Here is a 23084-nt window from a genome sequence, read left to right as displayed (position 1 = left end):
CTAAACAGGAGGGCCTTGTTCATCCATTCTGTATGGAGTAGTTTGTATGTGTTAATCCCAAACTCCAAATCCCTCCCTTCCCTGCCATCCCCATGGCAACCACAGGTCTGGTCTCTATATGTGTGGGTTGGTTTCTGTTCATAGATATGTTGATTTGTGCCGTATTTTAGATTCCACATAGAAGTGATATCATATGGTGTTTGTCTTTCTCTTTTTGGCTTACTTCACTTAGAATGAAAATCTCTAGGTCCATCCATGTTGCTGCAGATAGCATTATTTCATTCTTTTAACTGGCTGCATAATATTCCATTGTATATACATACCACATCTTCTTTATCCATTAATCTGTTGATGGACATTATGGCTGTTTCTATGTGTTGGCTACTGTAAACAGTGCTGCAGTGAACATTGGGGTGAGATATGTGCTTTTAAAAGCCAGAATGCCAATGTGGATCCTGGTTCTACCACTTATTAGATGTATAAACTTGAGGAAATTAATGTATCTTTGCCTCAGTTTCTTTGTAAAGCACTTACTACCTGGCACTCTTTATTTATTTATTTATTTTTTTGTCTTTTGTTGTTGTTGTTGTTGCTATTTCTTGGGCCGCTCCCTCAGCATATGGAGGTTCCCAGGCTAGGGGTCGAATCGGAGCTGTAGCCACCGGCCTACGCCAGAGCCACAGCAACGTGGAATCCGAGCCTTGTCTGCAAACTACACCACAGCTCACGGCAACGCCGGATCGTTAACCCACTGAGCAAGGGCAGGGACCGAACCCGCAACCTCATCGTTCCTAGTCGGATTGGTTAACCACTGCGCCACGACGGGAACTCCTTGGCACTCTTTAAATGCTTACTATCATATGAGTTCCTGTCACAGCGCAGCAGAAATGAATCCGACTAGGAACCATGTGGTTTTGGGTTCAATCCCTGGCCTTGCTCAGTGGGTTAAGGATCCCACGTTGCCGTGAGCTGTGGTGTAGGTCGCAGACATGGCTCAGATCTGGCGTGGCTGTGGCATGGGCTAGCAGCAACAGCTCTGATTAGATCCCTAGCCTGGGAATCTCCATATGCCGAGGGTGTGGCCCTAAAAAGGCAGTAAATAAGTAAATAAATAAATCTACATACATACATATATATCATTATTTTCACTTTTAAAAGGAGAAATGAAATGTATTTGTGAGTTTTCACTCTAACTCTTAATAGTTACTGTTTCCGCTCTGAAGAGTTTCTCATCAATAAATTCTTCTCTTGTTAAGGCAGTTTTGGAAAGTGAGTACAATGTAGATGATTCCCTTCCACTTTTCATTAAACAAAAATACACAGAGTGGGAAAATAAAAAAATTATAAAAAAAAATACACAGAGTGTGTGGAGAAGTCCAGTCCTTTGAAAGTATGTCATTTTATTCGGTAATTACGGTGTTCTTCTTTATGGTGCTCCTACTATAATAAATACCCCTTTAGGTCTTGGTCCTTATTTTTGATTCTGGAAAGCCAGAGACTGAAATACAATCTGACATGATCATAGTAATTTTTAAAGAATCATTTTTGGGGAAGGGGGACCTATATTTTCCAAAGAAATTTCCTGTTTTACATTCAGTTTTTTCGTTAAGTCCCGTTTTCTCAGTAAATTACTTGATTTTTTAAAAATTATAAATGATATATCTAAAATAGATTCTTGGACTAGATATTGAATGTAGCTATTGAGTGTAACTATCTTCATTCTTGGAAATAGATATTGAAAAGTATGCTTGTTCTTTCAAGGGCAAAAGAAGTTATTTTTTCTGAAGTAGTCATATCATTTAAAATTCTAATCAGTTTAGAAGAATCAGGATTATAGAGCGATTGTAACTGCTAGCAGCTAAAATTTGGGAGAATAATACACTTGACTGTATGTCCATTAAAGCATATGTGTGACCTTTTTTTTTTTTTTTGATACAAACTTTGGTTTCTCTCACTTATCAAACAAGTCTGATTTATTAAATGTAAGGTAGTCTCTTGGGTGGATTCTTTATACTGTTGCAGGAGAGAAGCCTATGGTACCTTCTCAGTGTATATTTAGACTGGCAAGACTTCTTTCCTGGCATTTTGAGTTTAAAATGTGCTGTTAGCAGAGTTCCCGTTGTGGTGCAGTGGAAATGAATCCCACTAGGAACCATGAGATTTTGGGTTCAATCCCTGGCCTCGCTCAGTGGGTTAAGGATCCGGCGTTGCCGTGGGCTGTGGTGTAGATCACAGACGCGGCTCGGATCCTGCCTTGCTGTGGCTGTGGCCGGCAGCTGTAGCTCCAATTAGACCCCTAGCCTGGGAACCTCCATATGCAGCAGGTGTGGCACTAAAAAGCAAAAAAAAAGAAAAAAGTGCTATTAGCAAGAAAAGTGTCTATAATAATTTCTGCTATTGAAAACAACAATTTTATTTCATATACAATATTATAATTACTTAAAATTATGATTAAAATACAAATCATTCATGTCGTTAATTAGTTTAAGAAATCTGATAACGTCAAGAGACTTACAATGTAAACTACAACTCTGCTCCCCAACACTTGCGGATTTTTTTCATTTTTATAACATTCCTATTTCTTAGTTTATTTTACGCATTATCGTTGACTTCCTGTAATAACCTCTCCCTCTTTTCCATACTCAGTTTTGTTTATGTTTAACATCAATATAAATTTAATAGGTGCCTAAAATATCACTTCCTGTAGAGCCAAATAGTATCTTTGATTACATTTCCATTCTTTTACAACTTTCTCATTTTCCTGAACTTAATAGATTCTCGTCACCTTTCTCTTTTTTGTCTTTTTAGGGCCCCACCTGTGGCATATGGAAGCTCCCAGGCTAGAGGTCGAATCAGAGCTGCAGCTGCTGGCCTGCGCCCCAGCCACAGCAACGCCAGATCCGAGGTGCATCATGGGACCTACGCTGAAGTTTGTGGCAACTCTGGACCCTTAACGCACTGAGCGAGGCCAGGGATCGAACCTGAATCCTTATGGATACTAGTCAGGTTTAACCCCCTGAGTCACAATGGGAGCTCCTCTTTGCCTATTCTCATCCATCCTTATGAATCTCTGTCTAGGAATCCTTGGTTTTCCTTGATTCTATAGCATGTCTGTTGGTTGTTTTTTGAGATGTTCACACAAATCAGAGAGTCGGTCAGCTCTCTTTTCTCCTGAACACCTCTGTCCCAGGAGCTCTGGGGGCCTGTTGCTGTTATCCTGGCTGCCTGTAGACCTGTTGCCTTGCTGTCCCCTCATGATTTGGCTTTTCCTGTGTCTTCCACTTTCTGGGGTAACACCCTCATCCTGCTGAAGTGCAGCCTCTAGTAGTTTCCTATGCAGAGTTCTTAAGAGGGTGGAAGCCCAGGCCTCATCCGTGTCTTCCAATGAGCCTGTCTTGTTCAGCGTTCTCGATGAGATATTTCTAGTTGCCCCTGATTTCTCAGGCCTGCTGAAAGTCATCAAATTGGTTTTCTAGCTTCCAAATTTTGTACCCATTTCCTTGACGTTTCTTCAAGTCCTCTTGCCCTGCAGGCTTTTGCCTTAATTTGTTTTAAAACAATTTAGTGGGCTGCCAGGACAGCATGGAAATAAATGTATGTGATCAAGCAGTCATTTTAAAAGAGAAATCCTCGACTAGTATTTTATTTCTTCCCCCTGGCTTAAAGGGACAATTCATTATTTCTTTCTCCTGATCCTGTGGATGGCCTGGGCTTCCCTGGGCAGTTCTGACCCAGGGCCTCTCCTGCAGTGGAGGTCAGACGGAGGTCGTGCTGGTCGTGTGCCTCCTGAGGGGGCTGGACGTCTGAGGTGGCTCATTGTCCCTGCCACAGGTAGTGGTGGCTGCTGACCTGAGCACTTGTGTGTGGCCTCTCCTTGGGTCCTGGATCTCTCAGAGCACCACGGCTGGCTTCTGAATAGGGACTGTGCCAACCAGCAAGCATTCCAAGAGTCATTGCCTAGGTTTTTTTTGTGTGTGTGTGTCTCTTTTTTTTTTTGCCATTTCTTGGACCCCTCTCTCGGCATATGGAGGTTCCCAGGCTAGGGGTCAAATCGGAGCTGTAGCCACCGGCCTACGCCAGAGCCACAGCAACACGGGATCCTTAACCCACTGAGCAAGGCCAGGGATTGAACCCGCAACCTCATGGTTCCTAGTTGGATTCGTTAACCGCTTTGCCATGATGGGAACTGTTACCTAGGTTTGTTTTTTGTTTTAGTTTTGTTGGTGTTGGTTTTTGCTTTTGTTTTTTTCCCCGAATCCATGGCACATGGAGTTCCCCAGCCAGGGATGGAATACAAGCTGCAGCTGCAACCTATACCACAGGTATGGCAACGCCAGATCCTTAACCTACTGTGCTGGGCCAAGGATCAAACCCATGCCACCACAGACACAATACCAGATCCTTAACCTTCTGTGCCATGGCAGAACTAGGATGGTTTTATAAAATTAATTTTTTTGGTCTTTTTTTTTTTTTAGGGCTGCATCTGCAGCATATGGAGGTTCCCAGGCTAGGGGTCAAATCGGAGCTACAGCTGCTGGCCTACACCACAGCCACAGCATGCCAGATCTGAGCCATGTCTGCGACCTACACCACAGCTCATGACAACAGCGGATCCTTAACCCACTGAGTGAGGCCAGGGATCGAACCTGCAACCTCATGGTTCCTGGTCAGATTCTTTTCTGCAGCGCCACAGCAGGAACTCCTAAAACGAATTTTTAAAAATGAAAACATCATACATTCCCACAGGAAAACTCCTCTCCTACTGAAAAGGAGTATTCCATGCTAGCTCCCTCCTACCTCCGAGCCTTAGTTACTGTCTCCAGGGCTTCCTACACTGTTCCAGACATTTTTTTGCGTATTCTTACATGTTTATATCCTCAAACTTACAAGTTTATATCCTCTTTCCCTCACATTTTTACAAAAATGAGAGCAGACTATTCTGTACCTGTGTGATTTTTCCCCCACCTAATAGAGCTTATAGATGGTTTTATATCAGCAGATCCCGACCTACCTCACCTTTTCCGTATCTGCAGTTACACCTGTACTGATGCACCTACAGCAACATCTGATGGGTAGAATGTCAGAAAACAAAGCGACTGCTTTTCCTTGGCTTCCTTTCCCTTTGCATCTGCTCCGATTTACACTTGAGAAGAACTTCTCAATTTGAAAGGGTAAAGACAATGTAATTTATTTTCTTTCTAGTTTCTTTTTATAACTTTGTATACGTGATAACCTCCCCAGCAACCCTTTTTAAGTCACTGTCTCTTCATCCTCTAAACTTTCTAACTCTCTTTTTATAAAATAAAATCAGGAGTCCTCCTTTTTTCTAACGGACTTCTACCTGTAGACACAGCTTACCTCCTGCTCTTTTATAGAATCACAGAAGCTCAGTGAAAGTCATCAGTGCCATTCTTTCAACAAACATTTGCCTACTTTCCACGTGCCAGTACTGTGCCCCGTGTTGACGGTACAAAGAGAAATAAGGCCAGTCGTGGGCCTTCCAGGGTCTTGCAGCTGCTGAGACATATGTCCGCTCGTTCATTGCCGGAAGGTGAACAGGGACCCCTACAGCATGAGGAAGGGGAAGGAGGGCCTTGCTTTGCTGGGGTGGGAAGACCATAGAAGGGCGTGGAGAAGGGATGACAGGTGTCATGAAAAGCAAAGAACAGGCAGGTGTTTGCCAGGTAGACAGTGGGAGAGGGCATTCCAGGTGGAGAGAACAGCTGTGCCGGCTTGGGAATGAGAGGGGCTGGCCAGTTCGGGACCAGTGGCAGGCACGGATGCTTGCCAAGGTAGGCAGGAACCGTACCTTGTGACGCTTGGTGTATTGTGGAAACGGTTTGGACTTTGCCCCTGGGAAACCATTGGAGGATTTTAAGCTAAGAGGCGATAGAAGCAGATTTACAATTAAACGAAGGATGAGTTGGAAGGTGTTCATAGATGACAAGACAGGAAACCACCGCTATAATTCATACTAAGTATAATGCGGGCCTGAGCCATTTAGGTTTGTATTTACTACTAAGAGGGTTATAAATGTTAAAAAAAAACATAAAATACTGTAAGCTGATCTTAGAAGCCAACTGCTGTTTATGACAGTCTGAAAAACTGCTTTCGTATCCCAAATTATTGTCTTAAAATGTACTTTTTTGTTGAGATAATTGTGTATTTACATGCAGTTGTTGGGAATTGTAGAGGTATCCTTTATACTCTTTGCCTAGTTTCCACCAATGCGACATTTGGTAAAATTGCAGTTCAGATGACGCTCACACCAGGATATGGACATTATTACAGTCTTAGAAATGTACTTTTAAAATGCACCTTTGTCATAAGCTAGTAGCTACTGGGTTAAGTGATGAAACTCCCAATATAAATCATGCATAATATTCTGTTTCTATTAGCATTTTCCATGTGTCCTAAATAGGGTCATATTTTTTTTTTTTGTCTCTCTTAATTGTTTTAATTTCCAGAACTGAGCACAGGGTCTGGCATTTAGGTTCCCAGTGTACGATACTGGATGAATGATCAGGAGCCTGAGAACATGCACGTCCCCACACAGTGCTTTTTATTTTTTTTATTTTAATTTTTTAATTTCTTTTTTCTTTTCTTTTCTAGGGCCTCATCTGCGGCACATAGCGGTTTCCAGGTTAGGGGTCCAATCGGAGCTGTAGCCACCAGCCCACACCACACCCACCGCAACGCGGGATCCAAGCCGCATCTGCAACCTACAACCATAGCTCACGGCAACGCCGGATCCTTAACCCACTGAGTGAGGCCAAGGATTGAACCCACATCCTCATGGATGCTAGTCTGGTTCAGTAACTGCTGAGCCATGATGGGACTCCACACAGTGATTTTTAGAGAGATTTTTTTCAGCATCATCGTTTTGGTTGCTGGGTCCTGAGGCTTTACTGGTGATCTTGAAGTGATAAGCAACATTCATGACTTTAGTCTAGCAAAAGGAGTCAGGTTTTAAAACAGACGTGGAGAAATTGAAAGTAAGTTCTGTTGAGATCTTTGGCCCTTTCTCTCAAGTCGTGCTGTGAATAAACTTTGAAATTCTTCTCATTAAACAACATTCCAAGGGTCCCGTCCACATTTTAGTTCTGCAGCAGTCAAATGAGTTGTTTAGATCTTAGCAGATTTAAAAAGTGGAGAGAGCACAAGCTCTTTCATTGACATTGAATTTCCATTTTGAGTTTATTTTTGTGTATGGTGTTAGGGAGTGTTCTAATCTCATTCTTTTCCATGTGGCTGTCTAGTTTTCCCAGCACCACTTAATGAACAAGCTGTCCTTTTTCCGTTGTATATTCTTGCCTCCTTTGTCATAGATGAGTTGGCTGTGGGTGCGTGGGTTTAATTCTGGGCTTTCTATCCTGTTCCACTGATCTGTATTTCTGGCTTTGTGCCAATACCATATAGTTTTGATGATTGTTGCTTTGTAGTATAGTCTGAAGTCTGGGAGCCTAATTCCTCCAGCTCCATTTTTCTTTTTCAGGATGTCTTTGGCTATGCTGGGTCTTTTGTGCTTCCAAACAAACTTTAAAATATTTTGTTTGAGTTCTGTGAAAAATGTCCTTGGTAATTTGATAGGGATTGCATTGAATCTGTAGATTGCCTTGGGTAGTATAGTCATTTTGATAATATTGACTCTTCCAATCCAAGAGCATGTATGTCTTTCCTTCTATTTGTGTCATTTTTGATTTCTTTCATCAGTGGCTTATAGTTTTCAGAGTACAGGTCTTTTGTCTCTTTAGGTAGGTTTACTCCTAGTATTTTATTCTTTTGCGATGGTAAACAGGATTGCTTCCCTAATGTCTCTTTCTGCTGATAACCTTATTGGGGTTCCCTTGTATGTTACTTGTTTCTTTTCCCTAGCTGCTTTCAAGATTTTCTCTTTGTCTTTAGTTTTGGTCAGTTTGATTAATATGTGTCTCAGTGTATTCCTCCTTTGGTCTATTTTATATGGTACTCAAGCTTCCTGGATTTGAGTGAGTGGTTCCTTTCCCATGTGAGGCAAGTTTTTGGCTATTATCTCTTGGAATATTTTTTCTGTCCCCTTCTGTCTCTCTCCTCCTTCTGGCACCCCTATAATACGGATGTTGGTGCTTTTCATGTTGTCCCAGAGTTCTCTGAGACTCTCTTCATTTCTTTTCAATCTTTTTTCTCTTTTCTGTTCCACATCCATAATTTCTCCTAATCTTTCCTCCACCTCGCTTATTCGTTCTTCTGCCTCCTGTATTCTGCTGTTAGCTGCTTCTAGTGAGTTTTTTATTTCAGTTATTGTATTTTGCATCTCTTCTTGTTTAAGTTTGGTATCTTGTATCTCCTTGGTCAGTGTTTCCTGTAAGTTATCCATCTTTGCCTCCAGTTTATTTCCAATGTCTTGCATCATCTTCAGCATCAACAATCTAAAGTCTTTTTCCTGGAGGCTGAGAATCTCCTAATCGCTTAGCTGATTTTCTGGGGTTTTTGCTTTCTCCCTCATCTGAGTTATAGTTCTCTGTCTTTTCATTTTTATAGGTTTTTGGTGTGATGACCTTCTTACAGATAGTAGAGTTGTAGCCTCTCTTATCTTCTGATGTCTGCCCCCTGTGGCTGAGGTCAGTATGGGGGCTTGGTGTAGGCTTCCTGATGGGAGGGACTGATGCCTGCCCCCTGTTAGGTGGAGCTGATTCTAATTCCTCTGTTGGGTGGGGCTTAGTCTCTGGATGGGATTAGAGGCAGCTGTGTGCCTGGGGGCCTTTAGGCAGCCTGTTTACTGAGGGGCAGGGCTATGATCCCACCTGGGCTGTTGTTTGCCCTGGGGCTTCTCAGCAGCTGACTAATGGGTGGGGCCAGATTTTCCCAAAATGGCCACCTCCAGAGAAAGGCAGCTGCTGAATATTCCTGAGAGTTTTGTCTTCAGTGTCCCTCCCTCCCAACAAGCCACATTCACCCCTGTTTTCCCAGGATGTCCTCCAAGAACTGCAGTCAGGTTTGACCCAGATTCCTATGGAGACATTGCTTTGCCCTGGGACCCAGTGCACATGAAAGTCGGTGTGCGCCTTTTAAGATTGGGGTTTCCGTTTCTCCTGGTCCCATGGGGCTCCTGTGCACAAGCCCCTCTGGCCTTCAATGCCAGCTGCTCCAGGGGCTCTTTCCCCCCAGTGCCAGATCCCCATACTTGGGAGTTTGATGTGGGGCTCAGAACTCTCACTCCTGTTGGTGAGTCTCTGTGAACCAGTTAGTTTCCAGTCTGTGGGGCTTCCCACCCAGGAGGTATGGGGCTGTTTATATTGTGAAATTGCCCCTCCTACCTCTTGATGTGGCCTCCTCTTTTTCTTCTGGAGTAGGGTATGTTTTTTAAGGTTTCCGGTCCATCTGGGTGAAGATTGCTCAGCCTTTAGTTGTGAATTTTGTTGATTTTAGGAGAGAAGTTGAGCTCCAGTCCTTCTATTCCGCCATCTTAATCCCATCTCCTTCTCACCGACATTGAATTTTACTAAAATAAAATGTAGGTATTCCCAGGTCTAACTGCTCCCAAGGCCCATCAGATTAAATAACTTGTTTAATATCATCCTAGATGACTTACTGACTAGAACCCAGAAGTAATCCTGACACTTAGATGATTTTTTTTTTAATTTTATTTTTTGTTTTTAGGACCACACCTGTGACACACAGAAGTTCCCAACCTTGGGGTTAAATAGGAGCTACAGCTGCCGGCCCACACCACAGCCACAGCAACTTGGGATCAGAGCTGTGTCTTCGACCAACACCACAGCTCACGGCGACATCAGATCCTTAACCCACTGAGAGAGGCCAGGGATCGAACCCGCATCCTCACAGATGCTAGTCAGATTCATTTCCACTGAGCCACAATGAGAACTCCCTGTTTTTTTGTATTAAGAACTGTTTGTGTTGAAGTGGTTAATCACCAGTAAGAAATTTTAAAACCTGATTATTGCTTTATGTTGTCTGTCTCTTCAACTTGATTTTGAGCTCCTTGAATGGAATGACTGTCTTATCCATTTTTTGTATCTTGTGTCTGGTGCATCTTAAGGGCTCAATAAATATTCTTCAGTCTTCATTTTTCTGAAATTCTCTCTACCCCATCTTTTGCACTTTACGGTGTCTCCTCCCCGCCTTTACTTCTTCTGACTCCTGTAAAAATCTCATTCATTTTGTTCTTTTTGAATACACCTCTCTGTAGTCTGTTGGGTAGCTGAATCTCCCTCACCACCTGGGGACTCCTTGCTCCTGGGCAGTAGTGTAGACGCATCTTTGCATGGACAGCACCGGGCAGAGTGCTGTGTATATAAAGAGTGGTCATATGTGTAACTAAATACAATGGTATGTTGGAGTTCCCATCGTGGCTCAGTAGTTAGCGAACCTGACTAGCATCCATGAGGATGAGGGTTCGATCCCTGGCCTCACTAAGTGGGTTAAGGATCCAGCGTTGCCATGAGCTGTGGTATAGGTCACAGACGAGGCTCAGATCCTTCGTTGCTGTGGCTGTGGCGTAGGCCAGGGGCTACAGTTTTGATTGGATCCCTAGCCTGGGAACCTCCATATGCTGTGGGTACAGCCCTAAAAAGAAAAAAAAAAGAAAAAAAAGTATATATATATATATATACACACACACATATATATGTATATAATCGTCAAGAACTGTTATGTTAGGAAGCTTTTTCAGTGAATACTTTTATTTCCAATACTGTAACAAATCCTATGATTTTAATAGAAAATATACCCATGCAAATGTTCTTTGTTAATTGGGGGAAACGTAAAACTGTGGGTCCAAATGTACAAAGTTATCCTTGCTGTAGATGTATTGAAATATAGCATGTATGTACTTCTACACATGTAAACATAAAATACACACCTAGTTAGATGCTTATGAATGAAAAATAGATTTATGTGTTTCTTTTTTGGATTTTTTTTCCTTTGACAAGAATATTTAACCTTAGATATGCTAGGAGACTCTTTACACCCTCCTTCCCCAGATTCAGAGAACTGCTTCATCTTCATGTATCTCGGAGTCAGGTAGTTATATCCTCTGTCAGTGCCCCTTAAAAAGCTGCGTGTTACTGGTTGATTTAACAGTAAAATTGAGTCAGGTAAAAATGAGTTGCCAAGACGGTTCCGGATAAATAATCAATAGGAAAATATTGAACACGTCTGCTGGTCATTTTTTTGAAGAAATGCTTAAGGGTGGCAGTATTATATAATTTGGAGAAAGAGAAAAATGGTGCCCGTTGGAGTGGCGTCTGCGATCCCCCTGTTGGAGGTGGGTCGCAGCTCAGGTGCTGAGCATCCTGAGGCTGTGCGGGGAGGACCACAGAGGCCCGTCAGGACCGAAGGGGGAGTCCAGCGGCATCTGTCTTGTCTCTGCTTGGCTCTTGCCTCATCAGCCTCCAAACCAGGTCCCGGCTACAGTCACCTTTATCCGTGGACCAAAGGCATAAAACAGCGTAGAAATGTTACTGTTCCTTGAGCCATAAAATTAATCTACCTGCTACTGAAGAAAAACTTAGAAGCAATGATTTTGAAAGAGGTCTTTTGTGCCACATTGGTACTCTAAATGCTGTGAATTCCATGTTTTAATCTCCCCACCCTGCTTCCTTTCCTTCTCAGGAAAGTGACTTATGCTGCTGGCTGCACCTCTACTCAGGAAATGTTTGCACTGTTTCTTTTGCAGTTCAGCCAGTCAGAGTCTATAGGTGACAAAGAGGAGGTGAGGTAGAATCAGGGAGCCTGTGTGCATTCCTTTTTTTTTTTTTTTAAATCATCCTTTACGTTGACATTTCAAGTCAGTCATCAAAAAATAGTTGAAGGCAGGAGTTCCCATCATGGTGCAGCAGAAAGGAATCTGATTAGGAACCATGAGGTTGCAGGTTCAATCCCTGGCCTCTCTCACTGGGTAAAGGATCTGGCATTGCCGTGAGCTATGGTGTAGTTTGCAGAAGTGGCTCAGATCTGGCGTTGCTGTGGCTCAGGGAACCTCCATATGCCGCTGGTCCGGCCCTAAAAAGACAAAAAGAAAAAAAAAAATAGTTGCAGGCAGCTGATGTTTGATTTTTCGTTCTGGTCAGAGGAGTATCAGCCTTGCTTACTCTAGTGGGTAGAATTGCCTTGGTAAGTACAACTTCGACATACAAAGTCTAGTATTTATTGAATGTGGGATGGGTTAGTGCAAGGTCACTTTCTATCTCAGAGAACTCGCTCTCTAAATATACTGCAGTACGGAATACATGGGTGGCTTATCTGAAATTAAACTTGGCTTTTGCATTTCCAAGTCTACTTTTGTAAAAAAAAAAAAAGATATATCTTTGGAACTTTACTGATACATTGAGCAAAAGGTACTTCATATTGCCTCCCATTATTTAGTGTAAAATTATTAAATTTCACTTAATTAGGTAGAATTTTTATTAAATAAAATTTTACTGTAATAATTTTATAGGATATATACAAACACAGATGTACATCTTGAAATTATTGAGCATTATATTTTACTGCAGTTATTATAAAATGGTTCTGAGATATGTCAAATCACTCTTTTTTTAAAAAAATTTTTTGAGTGTATAGTTGATTTACAGTGCTGTGCCAATTTCTGCTGTATCACAAAGCGACCCAGTCATACACTTATATACATTTCGTTTCTTATATTATCTTCAATCATGGTCTATCCCAAAGACTCAACAGAGTTCCTTGTGCTATACAGTAGGCCCTCATTGCTTATCCATTCAAAATGTAATAGTTTGCATCTATTAACTCCACACTCCCAGTCTATCCCATTCCCTCTCTCCTCCCCCTTGCCAACCACAAGTCTTTTCTCTTATGTCTGTGAGTCTGTTTCCTTTTTTGTAGATAGGTTCGTTTGTAGCATATTTTAGATTCCACATATAAGTGATATTATATGGTATTTGTCTTTCTCTTTCTGACTCACTTCACTTAGTATGAGAATTTCTAGTTGCATCCATGCTGCAGCAAATGGCATTATCTTGTCCTTTTTTTTTTACTTTTTAGGGCACATGGAGGTTCCCAGGCTAGGGGTCTAATCAGAGCTACAGCTGCTGGCCTTCACCACAGCCACAGCAATGCCAGATCCAAGGCGCGTCTGCAGCCTACACCACAGCTCATGGCAATGCCAGATCCTTTAACCCACTGAATGAGGCCAAGGATTGAACCTGCAACCTCATGGTTCCTAGTCAGATTCGTTTCCACTGTGCCACGACAAGAACTCCTATCTTGTCCTTTTTATGGCTGAGTAGTATTCCATTGTGTATATGTACCACATTTTGTAATTCATTCATCTGTCAATGGACATTTAAGTTGATTCCATCATCTTTGCTTTTGTAAACATACAGGTGGATGTATTTTTTTTTTTTTTTTGGTCTTTTTAGGGCTGCACCCATGGCCTATGGAGGTTCCCAGGCTAGGGGCATAGGGGTCAATTTGAAGCTGTAGCTGATGGCCTATGCCATAACCACAGGCACACCAGTTCTTAGCTGTGTCAGCAAGCTGCACCACAGCTCATGGCAACACCAGATCCTTAGCCCACTGAGTGAGGCCAGGGATCAAATCTGCATCCTCATGGATACTAGCCAGATTCGTTACAGCTGAGCTACAATGGGAACTTCAACATATATCTTATTCAATGAAAGTTTTGTCTGGATGTATGCCCAAGAGTGGGATTGCTGGATCATATGGTAGTTCTATATTTGGCTTTTTAAGGAACCTCCATACTGTTTTCCATAGTGGTTATACCAATTGACATTCCCACCAACAGTGTAGGAGTGTTCCCTTTTCTCCACACCCTCTCCAGTACTCGTTATTTGTAGACTAGTATGAGGTGACAGCTCATTGTAGCTTTGATTCGCATTTCTCTAATGATTAGTGTTGGTGAGCATTTTTTCACATGCCTGCTGATCATCCGTGTCTTCTCTGGAGAAACGTCAATTTAAGTCTTCTGCCCATTTTTTGATTGGGTCATTTGTGTTTTTATTGCTGAGTTGTATGAGTTGTTTATATATTTTTGAGATTAAGCCCTTGTCAATTGCATCCTTTGCAGCTGTTTTCTCCCATTCCATAGATTGTCTCTTTGTTTTCTTTAAGGTTTCTCTTTGTTGTGCAAAAGCTTGTTGGTTTGATTAGATCTCATTTGTTTACTTTTGTCTTTATTTCTCTTGCCTTGGGAGACCGACTTAAGAAAACATTTGTGTGGTTTATGTCAGCAAATGTTTTGCCTATGTTCTCTTCTAGGAGTTTTAAGGTGTTTTTTTTTTAATGGCCACACCTGCAGCATATGGAGGGGTGGAATTGAAGCTACAGCTGCCAGCCTACACCACAGCTGCAGCAACATGAGATCCAAGCCATGTCTGCTACCAACACCACAGTTCATGGAAACTCTGGATCCTTAATGCACTGAGCAAGGCCGGGTTCTTAACCCACTGAACCACAACAGGAATTCCATGTCTTATGTTTAAGTCTTTAAGCCATTGTGAGTTTATTTTGGCGTGTGGTGTGAGGGTGTGTTCTAGTTCCATTGATTTCCATGCAGCTGTCCAGTTTTTCCCCCACCACTTGCTGAAGAGACTGTCTTTTTCCTATTTTATACTCTTGCCTCCTTTGTTGAAGATTAATTGATTGTAGGTATTTGGGCTTATTTCTGGGCTCTCCGATCTATTCCATTGGTCTGTACGTCTGTTTTTTTTTTTACCACACTGTCTTGATTACTGTAGCTTTGTAATATTGTTTGAAGTCTGGGAGAGTTATGCCTCCTGCTTGTAGTTTTCCCTCAGGATTGCTTTGGCAATTCTGGGTCGTTTATGGTTCCACATACATTTTTGGATTATGTTCTAGTTCTGTGAAAAAATGTAATGGGTTATTTGGTAGGGACAGCATTAAATCTGTAGATTGCTTTGGGTAGTATGGCCATTTCAAATGATAGCAATTCTTCTAATCCAGGAGCATAGAGTATCTTTCCATTCTTTGAGTCCTCTTTACATTCCTTGAGGAACATTTTATAGTTCTCAGCATATAAGTCTTTCACTTCCTTGGTCAGATTTATTCCTAGGTATTTAATTTTGTGTGTATGCAGTTTTAAAAGGTGTTTTTTAAATATGCCTTTTCTAAGTCAATCCCTCTTTACCTGAGTCTTGCGATAAATGGTTTATGGAACCACATGATTCTTAAGGGTCAATAGGATATAAAGGTTTCAGTTCTTTAAGGTTTAACCTCTAGCACTGTGAGCCTCAGTAAATTAATAAAGCCCTTTGTGTATTTTTCTTCATCTGTAATAGATAATAACAGGTACTCACATCATAGGAATGTTGGGAGGAGTAGCTTAGTACATATAAAATGCTTACATGAGAGCTTGAAGTACAGGGTTCAATAGATGTTAGCTTCCATAATAATTATTAATTTTGTGTTATGTAGACATTGAAACATTCTATACATAATTTGACAGTTGATACAGTAAATAAAGTTTAGTGAACCGAAATTCAAGATCTGTTTTTCCATGTCCAAACATTAGCAGGGGACTAATTCACTTAAATAATGCAAGAGATGTTTATTGAATTTATGCCATGGAATATATTAGGTATTTTGGAGAATGCAGAACGCTTCCCTTGAGAAGCTTTTACCTAAAATGCTTAATATAAGAGTAGGAGAGATGGAATATGAGTGACTGGCTAACGTATAGCTAGATTTGGTACAGAAGTTTGGCTTATATGAGCTCAGTGAATCATAAACTTGGTAGCAAATTATATAACAAACATGTGCGTTTTGTTCTTGAACAGGTTTCTGCATGTTTGTGCTAAGCCTGGTGAAGAAACATTATCGCCTGCAGTTTTATATGGTATGTATTAACCATTATTCTGTAGTCACTATATATCATAAAAACTCTCACCTTTTTTTTTTCCCTGTAGTGTGAGAAGATATAACCAAATTTACTAGTTGCCCAAATGTGAGGAATATTTGAATTTAATTGTATACAGAAGGTTGAAGTTGAAACGTTTTTTGAAGATTTAAACATTTTAATGGATTCCAAAGTTTCCTAAAAACTTTCTCTTTGAATATTCAAAGGCTATAAAATTAAAACCAAGTGTTTGGATTTCCTAAATCTGGAGAAATTTGAAGTGTTTCCATAGTCTCCTGATAGTAAGTCTCAGAAATATCTACCGTATTTTCCTCTGGGAAGTAGCTGTGTTTACTTGCTCTTAGCCTGGGCATAAGGGGAACACAGGTTATATTTTCTTGGTCGCTATGGTGAGTCATACAGTCACCTGATTCTTTTTAGCCAGAGGTATTTCATTTAATGTGTCATTGAACAGAGTTCAGGGTTTTATGAAGTTTATCACTGCAGATGATACATTTTTCTTATTTCTTTAAAAAGCACTAAGTATAAGACTGTAAAGTGTAAAATGTAGCATTTAGATCTGTGGATTCATTGTAATGCCTTTTTTGGGTTTGGGAGGTACTTCCTGTTCATCACGCTTTTCCCCATTAAAACATCCTGCTAAGCACCAGTGCTGGGAAATTGTCATATTCTTATATTTCTAAGTTTGGGGGATTTTGAGAGGAAGGAATAAAAATTTGCTCAGTGGAAATCTCGAAACCATCAAGATGAATTAGAAATAATAGAATCTTGCTATGAAAAAAATTTTCTATTTGATTTATTTATTTATTTTGTCTTTTTAGAGCTGTACCTGCAGCTTATGGAAGTTCCCAGGCTAGGGGTCAAATCAGAGCAATAGCCACTGGCCTATCCCACAGCCATAGCATTGTGGGATCTGAGCCTCATCTGCAGCCTATACCACAGCTCATTCTAACGCTGGTTCCTTGAACCCACTTAGCAAGGCCAGGGATTGAACCCACATCCTCATGGCTGCAAGTTGGGTTCTTTAACGCTGAGCCACAACAGGAACTCCTGCTATGAAAATATGAATGGTATCTGTTGGAAAAAAAATCATTTGTACATTTCAAAGCAACCAGGATATGAAAGAATTGGATCCTTTCCAGCAGATGAAAATAAAACAAAACAACCAGTATCAAAGATTGTTTGCTGAAGTGGAAAACAGGTTTATTATGAATAAGTCAAACCCTAAGAATTTTGAAAAGTCGTTTTATAACTGCCAATAAAAATTATGAGACTAGTGAGTAGGAACATTAGCTTTTTTGGTTCACATTCTACTCATACTAATGATGCTGAAAGTCACTAAAGCGGCATCTCTCAGGCTGGATGGAATTGAGGGGCAAGAGGCCTCTGAAAATTTGAAATTGAATACTGTCATTGAGCAGAGCTCTGAAGATCACCTTTCAGGTATGAAAAGATTGAGTTTAAGGGCAGTTGATCCCTGCTGGTTTGAATCATTTGAAGTTAGAAAGAACTTTTTATGGTAAAATGTTCCCATGCTGAACTCAGAGAAGAATGGTTTTTAGCATTTCTGATAGCTAGAGAATGCAGCCAGAGTAAAATTTTAGTTCCTATCTAAATGTCATAGCAACACCGTAAACCTCTCATTATCATTTTAATCTCATGATTCACAATTATTTATTTTTTAGTATGTCTTTTTAAATTTAGTAGTGAATCTCAGTAATATTAGCATTCCATTTGTGTATAAATTAAGACTACTTTGTTTAATGTTTTCATGGTTTTAAAGCTTCAGCAGGTACCAAAATGATCATAATTTACTAACAGCATTTATTGTGTATGACCTTATGAAATTTGACCGATAATCAGCCTAGAAATTTGTGTTTCAAAATGGCTCTTGCTTCCTGGGCTTCGATGATCGGTTGTGTTCACTAATTGTTATATTGTTGGGCTATTAACAGTTCGCATGGACTCATGTCACTTTACTGATAACAGTTACCCAGTCCCATCTTGTCATCCAAAATCTGTTTGAAGGCATGATATGGTAAGCCGACAGTATTATGCAGCTTTATCCCTATGTCATAGCGCTCTTAAAGCTCTTTTACATTGGACACTGTCTTGCAGATTTCTACTAAAATGTTGTATGTATTGTTCCTCTAGTCCATTAAAATAGCTTAACTGAGTTTCCCTTGTTTACCACCTGACAATTGAAGATACTTTGTTATTATTCAGGTTTCAAATGAAATGTATAAAGTTCTCATAAAAGCTCCAGACAATTATGTTTTCAGGTGTTACTACGCCTTAATAGGACTTTTTTATAAAGAATTGATTTTAAAAAGTCCACATATTTACAAGGAATGCAAAAAGAAGGGGAAAGTTTGCTTGTCAGCAAGCAATGTTCTGGAAATGCATTTTCTTTAAGTGAAAGTTGGCTAAGTTCTCTGCCTTTATATAGCAGTAGGTGTCCAGATTTTGGATATTTGGAGTTACTTGGTATATAAGCAGAGGGTTACAGATTCGGAAAGCATTTTTACTAGTTGAAAATCATCTTAAGTTACAAAAATTATTATTAGTTAGAAATAATAGTGGAGGAAAACAGAAGATGTTAAGAAATCTGACCATACTTTTCCCACATTCTTTTAAAACTTATTAAAAAATCTTTCTCAATTGATGGTTTTAGTCAAGATAAAGTTATTCCCTTGACAGGTTTCTGTTTTTTTAACCAAGATACATAGGTGTGAGGAATTGCCATTGCGGCTCAGCAGGTTGAGAACCCAAAATACTGCCTGTGAGAAAGTGGGTTCGATCCCTGGCCCCACTCAAGTGGGTTAAGGATCTGGCGTTCCCGCCAGCTGTGGTGTAGGTCACAGCTGCGGCTTGGATCTGGCATTGCTGTGACTGTGGCATGGGTGGCACATGCAGCTTGGATCCTATATTGCTGTGGTTGTGGTGCAGGCCGGCAGCTGCACGTCCAATTCAACCCCCAGCCTGGAAACTTCCATACGCCACAGGCATGGGCTAAAAAAATAATAATACATTAATTAAAAATTAAAAATAAATTAAAAAGTTGTGTGTGTGTGAACAGTTGGAATCATTGTAAGATTGTCTTCCTTGTATGCACTTACTTGCTGGAGACAGTTACTGAAATGAATAGGTTCTGTATAGTTAGTGGGGTTCAATGCAACTGCAGCCGAAGACGGAATTAAAATGGATAATTTTCCCTGAGAGAATTTGTACTAAGGGCTTGGTATAGCTTTATCAGATTACACTCTGTTTAAACAAATGATTCATTTCCATTTGGAGGGGCTGCTTTGAAAGAATTCTTGATCCTATCGTAACTTGTTCCCATTAACTCAAAAAAAAATGCAGTGTGAGAATCATGAGTTAAGTTTTATTGAGAGCCAAGTGAGGCCCGTAGCCCGGAGGACAGCCTCGCAGAAGCTCTGAGGAATTGCTCCAAAGAGGCTGGGGCAAGGGGGTTGCCGGAGGTCAGCGTGCAGACCACTCGTGGTGCAACCAGGCACGTGTCCTGGCAGGTGGCTGCTGCTAGTCCCGAGGAGCAGCTGTCTGCACTGATGACTTTAGTGCTTTTCTAGATGTGAGAAGATGCAAGAGACTGGTTCATAAAATCTTGTCCTGAAAAATATCTCTCTGAAGACCTGTTGCACCAGTTTTTCCCAGAACACAAAATGCCTCCTTCCTAATCTCCACCCAGAACTCCTTTCAGGCTGGGTTGAAGGTTAGCCACTGCAGTGGCTAGGGACCTAATCCTTGTAGAGGCAGGTGGCGAGGGACCATTTTTAGTTGGCATTATTCCTGATCAAATTGAAATTTTAAAGTCTAGAGCTATAGAAATTGATTAACATTAAAGTGAAGTTGATTATTTAATATTTTTGTTCACGATATTTGTCTAGTGTGCCTGTAGCTTTTGCCCTGCCTAATTGCTAAATGGGCAGATTTGGTTGATATTTCCTTTTTCTGTTGATGTTTCAGCATATTTGTTGTGTGACTGGGCTGAGTGTAGGCCAAAGGGTTACTGCCCTGGTCTGTTATGAGTCATAAATATTTGCCACTTAATCATGTGGACTTTTTTTCTGCTCCTTTTTTTTTTAAGGTTCCTTGTTCCCATATCAAGTGTTATCTGCAATGACATAACTGCTTACCTTTTCGGATTTTTCTTTGGGAGAACGCCATTAATTAAGGTAACGGAGAAGGATCACAAGCCACCCCCCACCATCACCTGAAAGATGGGCCCCTGGAGAAAATCCCCAACACTTGGGTGCCCTTGCATGTTTTTAATTTCCCGGGTGCTGCGATTTTCCTTAGCTGCCCTGAGCAGCCACAGTGCAGGGGGCAGGGGGCCGCATTTCCCAGTGATTCGGTCCGGGTTCTTCATCAGATATTCCCTTGGCCCCTCAGTCAGTCATCTTCTCCAACGAAGGCTCAGGTCATCTTTCTGCTGGTTTCGTTCCCTTGGCTGCTGTGCTGGTCTTTGCTCCTCTCCCCCAAAACAGGCCTGTCTTTGGCTCTGCTTCCCTCTCGTGTATCTCCTCCTTTATCAGAGCGCTCGCGAGTATCCCTTTTGCCCTGTTCACATGCTGTTATAAGACCTTGACACCCAAGTTCCTGTAAAGCCAGTAAGACCCTGATGAGGTGATGATGAAAGGTGAAGATAAGGGCCAGGACGATGCATCCGAGACCATGTTTCACCTTAGATTTGGTTCTGTTTACGGTCAGCGGAGGCAAAGAAGGAAATGAAGAAAGTGACACAGCTCCCATCTTGGGAAGGAGAGAAACCAGTTCCTCATGGAAAAACAGACCTTTTTCAGAGTTCCCTTGTGGTGGTGTGTGCTAAGGATCTGATGTTGTCCCTGCAGTGGCTCGGGTTGCTGCTGTGGTGCACGTTTGATCCCTGGCCTGGAAATTTCCACATGCCATCGGCACAGCCAAAAGAAGGAAAAAAGAAAAACAAAAACAAAAACAAAAAACAGGAGTTCTCATTCTGGCTCAGTGGAAATGAATCTGACCAAGAACCATGAGGTTGCAGGTTCGATCCCTGGCCTTGCTCAGTGGGTTAAGGATCCGGCATTGCCGTGAGCTATGGTGTAGGTCGAAGACGTGCCTCGGATCCTGAGTTCCTATGGCTGTGGTGTAGGCCGGCAGCTATAGCTCTGATTCGACCCCTAGCCTGGGAACCTCCATGTGCCACAAGTGCGGCTCTGAAAACCAAAAAAAAAGAAAAAAACAGACCTTTGTCTAGAACTGATTTCTTTTTAAAAAAAGAGAGAGAGAAAGCAATAGCTTTTCATGTTGGGGCTTTATATAGGATTCACTCACTTCATATCCTGGGCAAAGGGTTTTATAACACTTGCATAAATATATTAATTGGCTAGGAGTTCCCATCAGGTCGCAGCAGAAATGAGTCTGACTAGAAACCATGAGGTCTCGGGTTCGACCCCTGGCCTTGCTCAGTGGGCGTTGCCGTGGGCTGTGGTGTAGGTCGCAGACGCGGCTCGGATCCCACGTTGCTGTGGCTGTGGTGTAGGCCGGCGGCTACAGCTCCGATGGGACCCCCAGCCTGGGAACCTCCATGCCACGGGTGAGGCCCTACAAAGCAAAAACATTAAAAAAAAAAATTAAATATATTAATTGGCTCTTTTGATGTTCTTATAAGGCATTTTTGGAGGGACCGAGATAGTTGTTCAGATGGAGACGTGTTTGTTGAGAGCAGTGTGAGGGCGGTTGACCACTCCCCAGAGACGGGCGGGGCCGGCCTCTCCTTCAAAAACACCTTCCTTAAATTCCTCCCCAGTGAGGAGTCGGCACACAGCGTCCGGCTGAGCTGAAGGGACACTGGCCCGGAAAATATATATATTTTTAAGTTTCGAGGGCTGCTTCAGCACCAGAGCAGGTGAGGAAGTAGTCATGGCCTTTCTCTCGGCTGAGATGATGTTGGCCTAGGAAGTCCTCAGATGCCGTAGAGGAATCTCACTGTCCGGTTTTGAATATCCATTTCTAATGAATGATCAGGCTGGGTGAGTTGTGTAAGGTACCCGGATGTAATCAAGCAACTTAACCCCCCAAATCATATGGGTCAATTTCATAAGCTATAATTATTTATTCATTAATTTTTTTTTTTTTTATATTTTGTCTTTTTAGGGCTGCACCCACGGCATACGGAGGTTCCCAGGCTAGGGGTCAAATCTGAGCTACAGCTGCCAGCCTACGCCACAGCCACAGCAACGCCAGATCTGAGCCAAATCTGCGACCTACGCTACAGCTCACAGCAATGCCAGCTCACAGCAATGCCAGATCCCTAGCCAGATCAAGGCCAGGGATTGAACCCAAAACCTCATGGTTCCTAGTCGGATTTGTTTCTGCTGTGCCATGATGGGAACTCCTCATAAACTATCTTTAATCAGCAGGCACTTTTGTTGTGAGCCACACAGGAAGTCCTATCAGCAGGCATTTTTTTTGTTTGTTTGTTTTTTTGTCTTTTTGCCTTTTTGCAATGCCGGATCCTCAATCCATTGAGCAAGGCCAGCGGTCAGATTCGTTAACCACTGCGCCACAACAGGCATTTTTGATTTGCATGAATGCCTACTTCATTACAATAGTACAGAATAATCCCATCAGTCCCTTCTCTAAGGACAGGAACTCCTGTAGTTGAGCTTATCACTTGTTTCTATCCGCAGAAACTCCCCTCTGATATTTATTTGGCTTTTGTCCCCACTGATCCACTGATGGGATTATCACAGAGGTTATCACAGTGATCTGATCACAAAAGGCCCCTACTGAGTCCTTATCTTACAGAGCATCTCGGGCATTTGCCCCAGCCACTCCTTTTTTTTTTTTTTTTGTCTTTTTGCCATTTCCTGGGCCACTCCCGCGGCATTTGGAGGTTCCCAGGCTAGGGGTCGAATCACAGCCACAGCAGTGCGGGATCCGAGCCGAGTCTGTGACCTACACCACAGCTCACGGCAACGCCGGCGGATCCTTAACCCGCTGAGCAATGTCAGGGATTGAACCTGCAACCTCATGGTTCCAGGTCGGATTCATTAACCACTGAGCCCTGATGGGAACTCCAGCACCAGCCACTCCTAAAGCTTTTCCTCCTGCCCCTATTTACACCAAGTTCTAGACTTGCCTCCAGATTTTTCTCCCCCGCCCCGCCCGTGCTCCATGGACGAATAAACAATAGCTGGACTCTGAGACAGACAGTATCTATTCT

The 23084-nt window shown here is 41.9% G+C and overlaps 1 protein-coding gene across 1 annotated transcript in view; it reads left to right on the top strand.

Annotated features, from left to right (window-relative positions):
* The window catches only part of CDS1 (CDP-diacylglycerol synthase 1), a 78783-nt gene that overhangs the window by 38110 nt on the left and 17589 nt on the right, over positions 1-23084 (top strand). Inside the window, exons 6-8 of the mRNA XM_047798783.1 lie at positions 15780-15838; positions 17815-17897; positions 19968-20055. Coding sequence (XP_047654739.1) covers positions 15780-15838; positions 17815-17897; positions 19968-20055 — 230 coding nt within the window. The remainder of the gene's footprint in view (positions 1-15779; positions 15839-17814; positions 17898-19967; positions 20056-23084) is intronic.

The sequence above is a fragment of the Phacochoerus africanus genome, chromosome 10, assembly GCF_016906955.1.
Source record: "Phacochoerus africanus isolate WHEZ1 chromosome 10, ROS_Pafr_v1, whole genome shotgun sequence".
In the NCBI taxonomy this organism is placed as follows: domain Eukaryota; kingdom Metazoa; phylum Chordata; class Mammalia; order Artiodactyla; family Suidae; genus Phacochoerus; species Phacochoerus africanus.
Note: the sequence above shows the minus strand (reverse complement) of the source record. Positions and strands in the feature narration are given on the sequence as shown.